Below are 14,827 nucleotides of genomic sequence, written 5' to 3'. Positions count from 1 at the left end.
TAGGGAAAGGTAGAGAAACTAAATCCCTCTTTTTCCGCATGTTGTAAGAGTCCACTATCTCATTCATACTCAAACATTCAAAATCAACGTCTTTTACATATGTGTATTTCATAAGTGACTTTCGGGTGGGAAGAGAAGCTCTTATTTGAATAGGTATATTATACATGTTCTGTTTGCGTAAATGGAAATGAAGGTATGATTTAATGGAAAATCTATGATTCATGGCTATATTGAGTATTGGGGCATTAGTGTTATTTGAGCAAACTTTGAAAGTTAGAATAAAGGTGAATGATGCTATCAATTATTGCTCCGGTAAAACTTGTTTTTGATTCCCATACACAGGAGGCAGGACCATCAATAATATCATGCCAATCAGTAACATACCTAATTCTTAAACCATTTGTTTCCTAGCACCTTTTTCACAATGGTTATACTTCATATTTGCTCTATCTCTTGATTCCCGTTGGAATGGAACGAGAGAGATAGGTGGATTTGCAGACCTTGTAGTCAGTGATTAGTAGTAATTCGAACATAACCTTGTGATGTGTTAGACGATATTTGTACAAAGAAAGTTCAAATCAATAAAATAATAAATCTAAAGTAAACCAAAATTCTCTATCTTCAATATCCTTCCAACATCTTGCAAGTGTATTGTGTACTAAAGTGTGTCTATACAGTTAAAAATTCAGGGGGCTCAATGTTATTTTGAATGCATTTCTTCATAGCATTAAGAAAGTAAGAAAGTAAGAAAATAGAGAGAGAGAGAGAGAGAGAGAGAGAGAGAGAGAGAGAGATCAAGTATAAACAGATACTATTAAATAGTGTAAGGTCAAAATATTTGCTACTAGGGGTAGTGAGTACAAAGGTTGTAACCGGAGATAAGTGAGCTAATAGCAAAGGCAATAAAAGCAAGAAATGCCATTGCAACAGACGCACTAGCCATCTCTGTGAATTCATCTTTTCCCCAATTTGATTGCCAGTCATCAACCCTTGTCGCTGCTGATGATGCTGATGATATCAGAAGATATGCCAGAACCTGCCCATCAATTTATCACTAAAATAAATCACAAGTTTTATTTTCTTCATAAAAAAGACACAAAAAAGTGAGTGACTTGCCTGATCCATGAAGAAATCAAAGTGAAAACGCAGGTGATGATTGATTATATGTTTTCCCTTAACAAGTTGATAGGCAAGTTCACAAGCTTGAAACGCCGCATATACAAAAGCTATAACTGCCATAGACAAACAATACCTACAACCCCATAAAAACAAACGCAATTAATTAATTTTAGTACACAACAACACCATATTCTTAATCACAATTAAGTCAATTAATCAAACTACGTAACAATTGATAATGCGCTGACCCAAATTACCAAAACACATTTATAATTTATTTTTATTTTTAAAAAAGCAAATTTAGTAACTAACTATATTTGTTTCAAATTGCAATTGAAACAAATAGAGAAATTCAACAAAAATTAAGAAAATTAAAAGAAAAGAAAACCTATATTCCTTGTAGCGATCAAAGGAGTCACCGCTCCAACCTTGAGTTTTATCCGCAGCCATAACCGAAAATGAAATCAGACATAGAACAACCTCGCTCAATCGGAACCCTAACGCCACCTTCCCCGTCATCACCTCACTCTTCGACCACGCCGGCGGGGGTGCCGGCGTCGTCGTCCTTATTCTACCTCTGCCACCGCCGCTTTCACGGACTCCTCCGGCGACTGCGGGGCCGAGATTCGTTGCGGTAGGAGGAGGATCATTCCTCATGGCTCTACTAACCATCACCGTCGGTTGGTCATTCGCCGGCGGATTCCGGTGCTCGGAATCCGGTAAGGGGATTGCAACTTGAGAGTATTGTACTGAAGGCTCTATGATAACGATGGCTCTGGAGTTATCTCGGTGATCAGTTTCCGGCGAGTTTTCGGTGGAGTGGAAAGGGTCGCCGCCGTCGGATAGTGGAGAGGATCGAAATCGGAGAGGAGAGTGAGGCGAGTCATAGTTAATGGAGGAATCGGAGTTCCTGGAGGATGGGTTCTTCATTGTTTAAGTTAGAGAGAAGCGCGTTTGAAAAAGAAGTTATTCTGGGTTGGATTTTAAAGGGGATGAAAAAAGAGGAATAAAGAAGAAGAGTGTTTGAGTGGTGGGAAAGAGAGTGAAAAAGAAACTACGAGGAGTATAAGGGTTTTTACTACTTTTTAAGCTTCGTGGTTTTCAGTGTAGGACCCTGACACGTGGCTTCGATTCTTTTGTTTAAGGTTCTCAACTTGTGTTTTTTTAGAAAAAAAGGGTTAAGCTAGGAATTACCAATTGCATATTGCCACGTATACCAACAGAAAAGATCCTCTCTGATGGCTCGTGATCCTTGCTTGGAGTGCAACGAGAAAACGCGCGTATGTTTTTTTTTCTTCTGACTCATGTATATTTGACACAAGTTAACTTCGTTTATTTTTAATATGAAATTTTTTGTTAAAGATCACAAGGCATTTATGTAATTTTGGTTGGAAAAAAATAAATATACAGAAAAATTTAAATAAACGTAATTTTTTTTTTTAAATCATCTCTAACTTCTCATGATCTTTAATACATTCACGTTCTTCAAAGCACTTCATCTCATATATAAATTTAAAATATTTTTAACTAATACAAATTGTAATAAAAAATTAGAGATACAAATATAATCTTGAACTCTCTTTTCTTTTATAACTCTAAATAATGTGAGATTATTTTAATTTTATCAATTTTGTGTTACAATCTCATTTTAATAAAACAAATTATCTCAAAATGCATGACGTTTTTAATGTAAATTTAATATTTTTTTAATTGTTTCATTCAATTAATACTATGTACGCTACTTTTAAATTATTAATTCTACTTTATAATTATAATAGTAAAAAACACACTAATAATTAAGAAAAAAATTTAACAAAATAATTATTATTGTTCTTCTAATTATTTTATTTTTTAATATGTGTATAAAATTTTAAGCGATACTTATTATGGGATGTATGAATTATTTTATTGTTCATCTAGTAGTCTTCAAAATTATTAAGACAATAAAAATACATTCATATCAACAATATAAGTCGACAAAGTTGATATATAATTGAATTCCTTACATACGTGGTTAAAAGAATTTTCATAATTTAAAACATTTATCTCTGCCTTTTCGTCGAATGATACCATAGACATCAAAAAATACATTCTTAAGGATTGAAGATTAATGTTGAACTTTTCTTGTAAAAAAAATATTTTCCCTAAATACTTAAAGTTGTGTTTGCGTGTGCTTCCTCCACTTTGAAGGCTCTCTACTCTGTTTGCGGAGGTCTTTCTCCTCCCGGTCAGTTGGGGATTGCTACCATATCCCCCTGTAGGCATTTGATGGATGTAGAATATGCTAGTAATGATGACAACCACCTTTAACTCTAAAGACAAAAATTTATTCTAAAATGTCCAACACTTTTAAAGATCTAGTGGCTTCGGTGGAAGACGAACTAATGCTAGTTTTGTTGGAGGAGGTGGGGGTAGCCATAGTGGTGGTGATGGATGTTGAAGTTACAATGACAGGTGGTGAAATGGCAAGCAAAAAGTTTATAGGCCATAAGAACAAGAAAACCAAACAAATAGCAAAGAAGCTTGGAAAGACTTAGGGGAAGATTTCCAAGAGAGGATGGAAAGAAAAGGACTTAGAGAAAATATCCACTTGTTCGAGTAATTAATATATGAATAATGCTGACAATAGACTATTTGACACACATTTTCTAACACATATATTTTAATTAATTAAAATTCACATAAGTTTCACTAAATTCATATAAGACTTACATAATTTGATGAATTGCGTGAATTTTAATTAATAAAAAAATTAAAAATATCATAGTTTGATCTCTAGAGGAAACAAGGACCATATTTTAAGAATTTTTCTAATGAGACAAGAGAGGTAACACTAAGGAGAAAAAAAAGTTAAAAAGAAAATAATTGCGGGATTTGTTGGTGGTCCAGTTAAAATCCATACAAGCTTTTACAATGGAGAAAAGTCATGAGATTTCTTTTATGTGTGGAATATCTTAAGTGTTAAAAAAGGCAAAAATTCTATGAGACTTCAACCAAACATCAATTGAAAAGGTTCCTCCTAGTCCTACGCGTTACAAGGACATTTATTAACACAAAACAACTATGGGAAGCAACCTGCTAAGGATGAAGCTCTTCCTCTCCCACTCACAAGAGATACGCCTTTTATGTGCCTCCCCGCCCCACTACCAAAAGCAGAGATAGGCTTATTCAAGAACCTACCTACAATTACAATGAAAAAACATCTTTCTCCCAAACTTATCTTTGAGTACCATAATAATAATAACAATCATATAAATATTCTTTACTCTTTGCAGAGGAAAGAATTAACTTGGTATCAACAACACTTTTGATATAGAAGGTTGTCTCAGCGATAGGATAAGATAATTGAGGTAAAGAGAATAACGATTCATCTACTTTATTCTATTAAGGATCTTTTAAACATAGTCAATTAGTTTGTTTGGTTGTAATGTTTTTGTATGGTTGATGTTGCTAAGCATTGTATGAGTTCATTATGGAAATTATGGAAATGAATGAAGAAAAGGAATGTTTATTTTAATTTGTAGTTATTTTTTTTTCTTTTCTTCCGTCTTGGTAGGAAAATATCTTATCAATTTGTATTTGACACGTGTTGGTGTTATTATCCTAACACCTGGTATCTAACATGTGTCGTTGATTACAATCATTTTCTCAAATTATTATTAACGTTGACGTGTTAATATCATCGTCATGTCTAGTATCTGTGTCAGTTCGTAATTTATAGAAATGAATACAATTTTGTGCAAAACGAAGATACACAATAATCAAAATAATAGAAAAGATAATGGGCAAAAAGAACAAAAGAAAATTGAATTCGTAAGGATTGAAAAGCTAGGGGGGGAATGTTGGTGTTGGTAAAACTATCTAATAACAAAATCTAAAAAAAAATTATTTGGCATCCCATGTTATCATTACAAGAGAAATAAACTAAAGTAGATTTGGAAACTATGGCTCATTCTGGTAGTTTCAATCGGAAGAATAGCACAATAAAACTTTTATCCTCAGAAGAATATTGGAAACCCATGTCTGCACCTTCCAAAATTTGTCGAGGTCCCTAAATATGTGAAGGGAAACATTTCAATAGAGAATACAAAAAAATAAAAAATAAAAAATAAATATCAACTGGTAGAGACCAGTAATCATGCCATGTATGTATCTGTACATGGAAAACAAGCCCTACAACACATCTTATTCACCATTTTACCTTGCCAACATTAAGCAGCAGTAAGTCTCCAGAAATCCATCTTGGATTTTTGAAATCAAAATCAGATATTTGCGCTTGGCCTTTATAAGTTGCATCCTGTTCAATTCATAGAAGAATGCAGTATTTAAGACAACACAAAGGGGAAGGAAAAAGCAAGACAATAAAAAGAAAGTGTGGAGAAAATAAGAAACACTAAGCAAAGCCATCAAGTTCAGACTGTCGTGAGGGACGGCATGAGTGAGACTATAGCAGAATATTCAAATTCCGCTACACAACAATGCTATAACAAGTAACTATTTTTGACAATATTTAGTACTAAATAGCGTAACTCGAAATAATAAGAATTTTTTCAAATTCACTGCGTGCCATAGTGGTCTTATAGGAGCTATTTAATAATAGTGGGCTGTTGCAAATAACTGAATAAGAACACACATGGAAATGAATATACCCACCCCCACCCCACACACACACAAAGTGAAACATCCAAATGTATAGTGCAATTACCACTCCCATTGTATTGGTTAACCTGCAACGGTTAATATTCTTATGGTCTCTGTCAATTATAGCACGGAATGCCACCTGAATACAAAAAAGAAAACATAAGTTTTCCTAGTAATACACAAAAACATATAATAAAGTTATAATAACTTGGACCAAGAAATTCATATAATGGATAAACCTCGCCAGCAGGAACAAGAATATCCCCAGTTAACTTCACTGCCTCAACATATTCAAATTCAGTATCGTCCATGTCATCCCAGCGTCCAAATTTTCTCTTCAATTGAACAACTTCAAGGCCATGAGCACCGAATGCACCAATATAGAGTCCTATATTTCAACCAGAACAGTTCATTCTCAACTTGCACTTTGCTCAAATTCTAAACAACATGATTGATACAAGGATAAGCAACCTCACCTTCTAAAGGATCCCCGCTCGAACTAGTATTATTAATCCGGTTAAAAGATGTATATGCTGATAATTTACCTCTTTTCTGTGCTTTACTTATAGCACATTTAACCATTTTATGCATAGACCTTGTAACCTTTAGTCAAGGTAAGCATTGGTGAGTTTATGGTCAACAAAATCATAATATAGCTTGAAGAAAAATTTCAGGGTAACATGAATTGATTATTGATAAAATCATCATAAAAGCCGTATCTCAATTTAACCTTGGAGAATTTGTCATCAGGACCCTGAAATGTATTGACAACTTCATAAGGCATAATATTTAGGAGTTCTTGTGCTGCTACAGCTGCCTTATAGATTTCTTCCGCTCTACGTTTTCTAGCATCCCTCTCTACAATTCTCCCAGGAATATGCAAGACAAAATTATGTCTTTCTGTATCTTGTAATTCAGCTGGAAGGCGAATAAACGAATCAAAAACAGGAGGGTCGTTCTCATCGGGGGAAAATCTACTAACAAAAAGCTTCACATCTGAATCCTTTTCTTCGGCCGAGGCATCGCTATCTGCTTCTAGAGTGTCCTCATTATCTCCATCCAGGTTATTAACATCCTCTTCAGTATTCTCACCGGAGTTCATTTTATCACTATCTTCCTGTATCAGTTGCTTGACAGAATCATCATCTTTTGCCCCTTCCTCTTCAGCATTTATGTTTATAACTTTCATTTTCAATCCTGGAATTTTGTCCTTCACAAAACATATAAAACTTTTAACACTTTGTTCAGTTGCTAAATCAATTTCAACTTCTTTTTCAACCTTCTCTTCATGCTTCTGAATCTCAACTGAAGATTCATTCCCTACCTCAGGTTTGGGTTTATCTGCTTCAGATGAAGGAATGCTGCTCTTTAAATTTCTTTTGGGTCGTTCCAAATGCACTACCTGTTATATTTGATGTTGTGAGCATAGCACAAATAATAATAGTAAATAAATTGCACATTAGATGGAAGATATGTAAAAACATGTAAGCATACAAGCATATGCCTGAAACAAAGCCCACATTTATCCTCAAAAGCATGTAAACTTGAAACTATTTTATTTTATTTTTGCATAAAAATAAGTTGGTCATGAATTACAAGATCTTCTTTCAGATTTAAGAAAAAACCAAACCAGCCCATGAAATTAAAGAGACTTATTTTTTCCATTATGTACCTTTTAGTCAAATAAAAAAGCATCATTTGGGAAAATTAGGCTTCATTTACTAAGTTGCGAAAAAAATTTGTGTTTTCATTTTTCTAAAATGTGCTCATTTTAGCTTAATGTAGAACTTTTAAATGAAACATTGTCATGGATAGAAGATGAAATTTTAGTTAATGAAGATATATTTTCATAAATAATGAAAATTCTTATTTTACATTTTCATTGTTTTAGAAATATCGACAATAATTCACTTAATAAAATCTCTTATCTCATTATCTCTTTATCAATAGATAAAATTAACACAATTTAAATAGTAAAAACAAGAAATGTTTTCGCATTGGAAACTGATATTTGAATAATATTACCTGCATTTGATATGTATCATCAGCATTTTTTACCACATAAATTTCAAATATTGGAGTACCACCAGATTTTGTGAGCAATTGTCTGCAGCAAAGAAAAATTAGCAGTAGTCCTTGATTACAAGAAGAAAAAAAATAGAAAGTAGAAAGATTAATACCTTGGGCTGTAACTCGTGGCAATAAATCTGCCAACGCCAGGAGTTATTTGTATTATTCTGCCTATGGGGTCATCAAAATCTTTTGCTAAGCCAACCCACCAACCCAACTACACAATGATCAAAAAGGTTAACATCAACAAGTGTCTTGAAAATATGTAAGTGTTAGTAGTAATGCTGAATATATATTGAAAATATACATAACATTAATCTGCTACACATAATTTTTGTAAGTGTCTTTTTAACAAGTGGCTAAAGGATAAAAATGAAAGTTTTGCAATAATTTTTTCTTTAAATTTTTCAACACAATTTTTAATACATTTTAAAATTTTAATTAGCTTTATATAATAATGATTAAGTCAAGTATGTGAGCCACTTAGCAGTATAATACATGTCCATCCCACTATTTACATTTATAATAAGATTATGATCAATGTGCGTCACTCTATTTACATTTACTATTATTTACTTACATAAACACTTAATAGTGTGTCTAAGAGAATTTATGAAGACAACTTATACCATATCTATAAATAATTTTAAGTTAATTTCAATTATCTCTCAATAATAACTTGTGAAAACAACTTATATTTAAGTGCAAATAATTTAAATATATTTTTTTTACTATATAAAGAATAATTTAAATGAAGTTTTTTTATGAAAAATGCTAACAAGTATTCAGAAGGTATTTGCTAAGAATTTAAATGTAAAAAAATAATTTTAAGTTATATAATTTAAACTTTAAAATTATAAAAATTGAAATTTTTTACTCAAAAATTGTTTTTCTATTTCTTTTTAGCATGATCTTTTTTCTATAACCATATTACATAAAGGGTTATTTTGGAGATACTATCAATAAATAAGGCAAAGTTTCAACTTTTGTTTTGAATAAAAAAATTATTTATATTTCGTTGGAAATATATAGACTATTTTCTTATTTTAGTAATTTGAGGTGGAGTATATGATAAGCAATCACCTATAAGTAATTGATTGAAGTATTTATTGAAAGAGCACTAAACCTAGATTAATATTATACTAATAACATGTAACTTTCCACGGAAGCAAAAAAGGAAAAGAAAGTTACGAGGCCACATCCAGATAGTGTACATAATTTGGAAGCATCCTCATAGCGCTCATCATCAATAAAACTCTGCAAGGGTAAACAAATTATAGCATTAAAGGTAGCGAATTTAAATTCCGTCGAGGACAATTTTGATTAATAAAATATTTCAACTTCTTCAATTTAAAAAAAAAAAAACAGAGAGAGATACATATATAATAATGTGAATGTGATGAAGACCTTCAATTGAGACATAATTTGAGCCACGGCATCAACAGAAGTTGCTTCATCAATGTCTCTCTTCAACCTCGCAGCTTCTCCATAGTCCTCTCTATCAATTGCATGTTCGAGTTGTAACTGACAAATCGAAAACCACCTAATGATGAAATTAAATTGGACTATATATTATATATAGTGAGAGATGAGTACTGAGTGGTGGGACCCACCTCGAAAAGAGAAGCAGTTCTCTCGGCTTTTTGCATGTGAAAGAAGTGCTGTCTCCATCGATTCCAACCCCACTTGGAAGAAGAGCGCGTGCAACGACAACAAAGCTTGTGGTTCCTTTTGCTTCGAACCAAAGGAAAAAATGGTACTACGTTATTTGGGCTTGGGCTTGAGCTTGAGTGGGCCTTCAAACCTCTTAGTATGGGGGCAGAGAAAGAGATTCCATGTGCCGCCATAACCGTCTAACGGCTTATATGAATGTGAAAATGGTGCGATGTAGAAATTAAATGAATAACACCAGATTGCTATGCCTTTTTTAGTGGCCGATCATCAACAACATATTGGATGAAGTCACGAATATTAAAAAGAAATCAGAATTTCACACAGTTTGTATGAAAAGTAGACTTTTAATTCACATAATTTTTACAACTTACATAAATTTTTAGATATTCATACAATTCAATCAAATAAAATGTATCTTTATAATTTTGATTTTATAGAAAATTTTCAGTAAAAAAATTTACAACCTCACGTTCATAAAAAAAAAAATAATTCACAAACATAAAAAGTCACAATTACCATCACAATTCTCACACTAAAACATCTCATTGTTCACAAAATTACAAATATAACTTATACAACACTACTAATTAACAGTCTTAAATAACAATTCACAATCAATAAATAGATAAATGAGAAAAAGAATAAAAACCTGAAAAATACAAGAAGATTGAAACAAAGAGAGAATTTGAGCTGAGAGAATTGAGGAACTACCTCAAATAAAATAAATTTATTTTAATAATTTATGTTATTATTTATAGAAAAAATATAGAGGATGGTGTGATTGGACTCCTAAAAAGGTCCATAACATAAATTTATTTCCATAACTTGTAAACAAAAATAGAAGGAATGGCAGATTCCAGATTATAAAATAAAATTGTTTTAATAATTTATATTATTATTAAATAAATAACAGTCTCTTCAGTTCCGCCGATCCTCACTTTTTGCTGCAACGTATTTATTCCATTTTAAATTTCTGTAACAAATTTTATCTTTTATATTGTTAAAAAAAAAAATAACAGTCTTTTACTTTTAAATTGTTTAATTGATTTGAATTAATAATATTCAAATAAAACTCAAAATGATAATAAGTTGTGTGCCTTTTTAAGGAGAATATTTTTTATCAATAGTATACTAAATATTGGCAATTAATATTTTGTATATATTTTTAATATTTATCTATCACAAATATTTGTTTTATTGAAAAATCTTTGTCTCGTATTTTTTATATGTATCAGTTATAAATATTATTTCAATTCTATTATATTTATCAATGATAAATATTTATCTCGTATTTTTTATTTATATGGCTTTTATTTATTTATTACTAATAAATATTTGTCCAATGTTATTTTTATGTATCAATCGGAATTTTTTTTAATATTTATCAATGACAATTTTTTATCTTGTAATTTTTTATATGTAGCACTGACAATTGAGATTGATATTTGTCATACGTTTCTATAATATTTTTTATATTTGTCTCGTATTTTTTAATATTGAACATTTATTTCACATATTAAATTAATTTATTTCTCTCTAAATTTATAATTAATATTCAATATTTGTCCTATATTTTTTTATTAGTATTAAAATCCGTCTAAACCATCACCTCAAAAAGTGGAGCACTTATTCTTTGCAAGGCTATATAAGAAAATATAAGAAAGTGGAATTAGAAATATGCAAGGTAATTGATTCTTTCATTTTTTTTTATTGGAACTAGATAACTTAAACTCTTTGTAATACAATAGTTCTTGTCTTTTTAGTCTAATAGCCTAATATATAATTGTAATTACTGGAATTGATAATTTAGTCTCTCTTGCAATCATTTCTAATATATGACAAATTATGCAAATAAACACTATTATATAATATATATATCAATTTAAGTAAAGCCTATAATATATCATAATTTTGGTTCGTGATATCATTTAACTAAAGCCTTGTTTTAAAATTCAATCACAATGGAGCAAATATAGATGGATATGTCTCAATATCTTGTAAAATTTCATGATTTATAGTATAAAACACATTCAAAGACAATAGCAGAAATCATTATTAATTCAAACATCTTCAGTTTTGTATTTGCCTAGTCTTTATACCACTGCACTTGCATGTATTTGAACAATGTTTGCACACTCATGCACTTCTAATATTTCTCTCTTTTTTTAACAAAATTTCAAACACAATTTACTACATTTACATCTACTATTACTTGCACCAAATATAAATAAAAATATAATTATTTTCCACAACTAAGTATTCTGAATTTCACTAAAAAAATATGTAATCAACATTTATAGTTAATATAAATAACAATAAACCACTTAATTGGATATGTCTCCAAAATATAATTACAGTTACACACAATACTATGACAATTATCCACTTTTCACTTTGACAATATTATGAAAAGGGAAATATATAACAATAAACCATACTTGTACATCACAAAAATCTCTATGCTTAATAAAAGAAAGTGAAACTAAAAAAGAAATAAAGATAAATAATAATGAAATATTAGAATATGTTAAAAAGAAGTAAAAAACATAAATTATAAATGATAGTTTTCGTAAATCAATAGTTATGAGAGAGAAGAGAGCAAAAACTTTAAAAAAAAATGTTTACAAGTTATGAATTAAAATTCATATAAACATTAGATCAAAAGGGTCGTGGATGCAAAAGTAAAAAAGAAAAATTTGCACCTAAAGAGTAAAACAATTACCGCCAAATGGAATCCTTGAATAAATTAACATCATTAGTAATAGTAAATAGTACAAATACAATACAATAATAACATGTAAGGGCGAAAATTATACATCGAGAAGTAAGAATCTAAAATATAATCAACAAACATAAATATGATATTAAATAACTAATTTTTATTTGTTATTTGTGATTTTTTTTTTCTCTAGACAAATTTTTTGCTCTCAATTTTAAAGAAAATTTTTCTTTTGAATACTCATTATATAAAATTCCACTTTAGAAGAAAATTAAATGCATTTTTAAATGGTTAAACATGAGAATTATTTTAGTATCACTAATTAATTAATTAATGATAAAATTAATTAGAAAAATAATATAATTTTAGAAGTATTTTGTTTTCTTAAATTAATAATAGATAACTCATTTTTATCTATTTTTTAAAATATTCTTTAAAGTTTACACAAATTCAAGAGTTTTAAATTTTTCTTAACTTTGTTAAAGTGTTAATTTTATTTTACTTGTCACGAGTTTTTTCTTTTTGCGTAAAACAAAACTAATCATATAAGGTTTACTCGCAAAAATAAAAACTAATTCCAATGGTGTGAGTACTAGTTATCATAAAATAATCTCTTGCGGACACAATTAAAAAGAAAAATTAAACTTGAATTGATATGTTAGTTTAAGATTGTTTTATTAAATTTTTTTGTTTCCTTAATGGTTTTCGAGTAAATAACTTGAAATCGTAAAGGTCCTTGAAATATGTCCATCAATTTAGTAATTTTTTTAAAATTTAACACCACAGTTTTAAATGTTAAAGAATTATCTTGATATACCAAAAAAACTACTCACCTCAACATATATAAATTATAGGGTTAAATATTCCTACAAAGTTTTAATTTTTAAATTTTAGTTTTTATAAAATTAAAATACAATTTTTTATATATACAAAATTATTCAATAAACACTTTTTGTTTTTGTTGAATAAAAAACTATTAGAGTTAGTTAAAATTACTTATGATTAGGTGGAAGTTGTTATGTTAGTTACATTAATAGTAAATATATAAAAATGTATCATACTCTAATTATAAAAACAATTCTTTAAATAATTATTTTAAGTTTATTTATTTTTAATTATTTCTCTCTTTCTTGGATTCAACCATAATTCTTAACATGGTGTCAGAGCAATAATTATTATTCTGTTATATTCTTTTTCTAATTTTTCTTTATGTTTTCTTCCTCATTTTAAATCCAAATTTGTGATTCTTCATTCTTTTTTAACTTGATTGTATAATATTTGTAGATTCAAGATTGAAGATGTTTTAGTAATATATTTCACCATAATTTCATTCTTTTTAGTCACAGTTGGTTTTCTTTTTGTGCTTCTACCATATGATAGTAAAGCAATTATCATTTTCTTTGTTTTTTTTTTTACCATATGGTATTAAATATTTCTTAGTCTCTTCATGTTTGTATCATATTATGATTAAGCTTTGTTTGTCACATTTGCCATTTGAAGATTCAAGATTGAAATTCTTGATTCTATATTGGAGGGAGTGTCGTGGAGATACTGGAAGATTTTGAAGTTATCTTAAAGTAGGTCGAAGACTTCAACGAGAGTTATACACCTCAGCCGCTACCACTTTCTACATAAATTTTGTTGTTAAGACAAAGTGATTGTATTTTTTATATATATATAATTTTCTTTCATTAGTTTTATTATATTTTTCTTTTTCTTATATTTGTTCTTTCCAAGTTGAAAATGTTGTTACATACTTTCAACTTGCGAGAGACTATTAGAGGTAGTTAAAAATACTTATGATTAAATAAAAATTGTTAGGTTAATTACATTAATAGTACTATATAAAAGTGCGTCATACTTTAATTGTAAAAACAATTCTTCAAATAATCATTTTCAGTTTATATTTCTCTTTAATTATTTCTCTCTTTTTTAGGCTCAACCATAATTCTTAACATCAACGTTAAAAATTTTTAAACTTTTTTTTTAAACATGTTTAAAACATTATAAGAAGTTCTTAAAAAATTTAAAACTTTTTAACTTTAAATTAATTAAATATAATTTTTTTAAATGTAAAAAAAATTAAAGAATAAAGTAACAAAAATATAGATTTAAGAACCAAATTTTAACTCACTTTTTGTTAAAAACATTATAACATGTCTACAAAAATTCATTCAAAAATATACGTTGATTTAATAATATGAATTATAATTGCATATATAATAATTTTGTAGAGATTAAAATTAAATAAATGATAATTAAAAACTAAAAATTATATTTTTATTTTATATGACTAAAATTAAAAAGATAAAAATATTTAAAGACTAAAAATATATATATAATCATAAATTATATATTAGTAATTTTAATAGAATGATTAAATTGATTATATTTTTTAATTTAAGAAATTAATTTATTATTTCATAAATTTGAAAAACCAATTTGTTGGACCTAACAATTTTGATGATCAAAATAATGATTATTTCTCGCTCCTTTTTTACTTTTTGTTCTCCTTTTATTTCAAATAAATTCATTTCAAATAAATTCATTTGCCAAAAATTTATTCCTAAGTTAACAATCATTTCAACCTCCAAAGCATTATCA

The 14,827-nt window shown here is 28.8% G+C and overlaps 2 protein-coding genes across 4 annotated transcripts; both read right to left on the bottom strand.

The window, feature by feature from the left end:
- Nucleotides 1-794: 794 nt before the first annotated feature.
- On the bottom strand, nucleotides 795-2,174 carry LOC101493134 (CASP-like protein 4A3). Its single transcript, XM_004508805.4, has 3 exons — nucleotides 1,508-2,174; nucleotides 1,117-1,252; nucleotides 795-1,036 (listed from the first exon to the last, which is right to left on the bottom strand). The coding sequence occupies exons 1-3, from the start codon at nucleotides 2,047-2,049 to the stop codon at nucleotides 845-847; spliced, it is 870 nt and encodes a 289-aa protein (XP_004508862.1). The 5' UTR covers nucleotides 2,050-2,174; the 3' UTR covers nucleotides 795-844.
- A 2,724-nt stretch (nucleotides 2,175-4,898) lies between these two features.
- Nucleotides 4,899-9,791, bottom strand: LOC101505597 (protein EXECUTER 2, chloroplastic-like). Of its 3 annotated transcripts, XM_073364052.1 has the most exons (12): nucleotides 9,444-9,786; nucleotides 9,238-9,354; nucleotides 9,022-9,087; nucleotides 7,941-8,047; nucleotides 7,786-7,867; nucleotides 7,085-7,162; nucleotides 6,491-6,970; nucleotides 6,237-6,363; nucleotides 6,000-6,148; nucleotides 5,825-5,899; nucleotides 5,321-5,416; nucleotides 4,899-5,170 (listed from the first exon to the last, which is right to left on the bottom strand). In XM_073364052.1, exons 1-12 carry the CDS (start codon nucleotides 9,675-9,677, stop codon nucleotides 5,069-5,071), a joined length of 1,713 nt encoding a protein of 570 aa, XP_073220153.1. In that variant the 5' UTR covers nucleotides 9,678-9,786; the 3' UTR covers nucleotides 4,899-5,068. The 3 variants fall into 3 exon arrangements, with proteins under 3 accessions (XP_073220153.1, XP_073220152.1, XP_073220154.1); XM_073364051.1 differs by having other exon boundaries at nucleotides 6,491-7,162; nucleotides 9,444-9,791; XM_073364053.1 differs by lacking the exon at nucleotides 9,444-9,786 and having other exon boundaries at nucleotides 6,491-7,162; nucleotides 9,045-9,087; nucleotides 9,238-9,380.
- Nucleotides 9,792-14,827: the final 5,036 nt, after the last annotated feature.

This window comes from Cicer arietinum, chromosome 7 (assembly GCF_000331145.2).
Source record: "Cicer arietinum cultivar CDC Frontier isolate Library 1 chromosome 7, Cicar.CDCFrontier_v2.0, whole genome shotgun sequence".
Lineage (NCBI taxonomy): Eukaryota > Viridiplantae > Streptophyta > Magnoliopsida > Fabales > Fabaceae > Cicer > Cicer arietinum.
The sequence above is the reverse complement of the archived record's forward strand: the minus strand, read 5'-3'. Positions and strand labels throughout refer to the sequence as shown.

Bases quoted from the DNA above. Each gene is read 5' to 3' on its own strand.
- LOC101493134 (XM_004508805.4), bottom strand. From the start codon at position 2,049: ATGAAGAACCCATCCTCCAGGAACTCCGATTCCTCCATTAACTATGAC. The intron at 1,253-1,507 runs GTTTTCTTTTCT...ATGGGGTTGTAG, and splicing joins GATCGCTACAAGGAATATAG to GTATTGTTTGTCTATGGCAG. The intron at 1,037-1,116 runs GCAAGTCACTCA...ATTGATGGGCAG, and splicing joins TTGATTTCTTCATGGATCAG to GTTCTGGCATATCTTCTGAT.
- LOC101505597 (XM_073364051.1), bottom strand. From the start codon at position 9,677: ATGGCGGCACATGGAATCTCTTTCTCTGCCCCCATACTAAGAGGTTTG. The intron at 9,088-9,237 runs GTCTTCATCACA...TTACCCTTGCAG, and splicing joins AAATTATGTCTCAATTGAAG to AGTTTTATTGATGATGAGCG. The intron at 5,900-5,999 runs GTTTATCCATTA...TTTTGTATTCAG, and splicing joins TTCTTGTTCCTGCTGGCGAG to GTGGCATTCCGTGCTATAAT.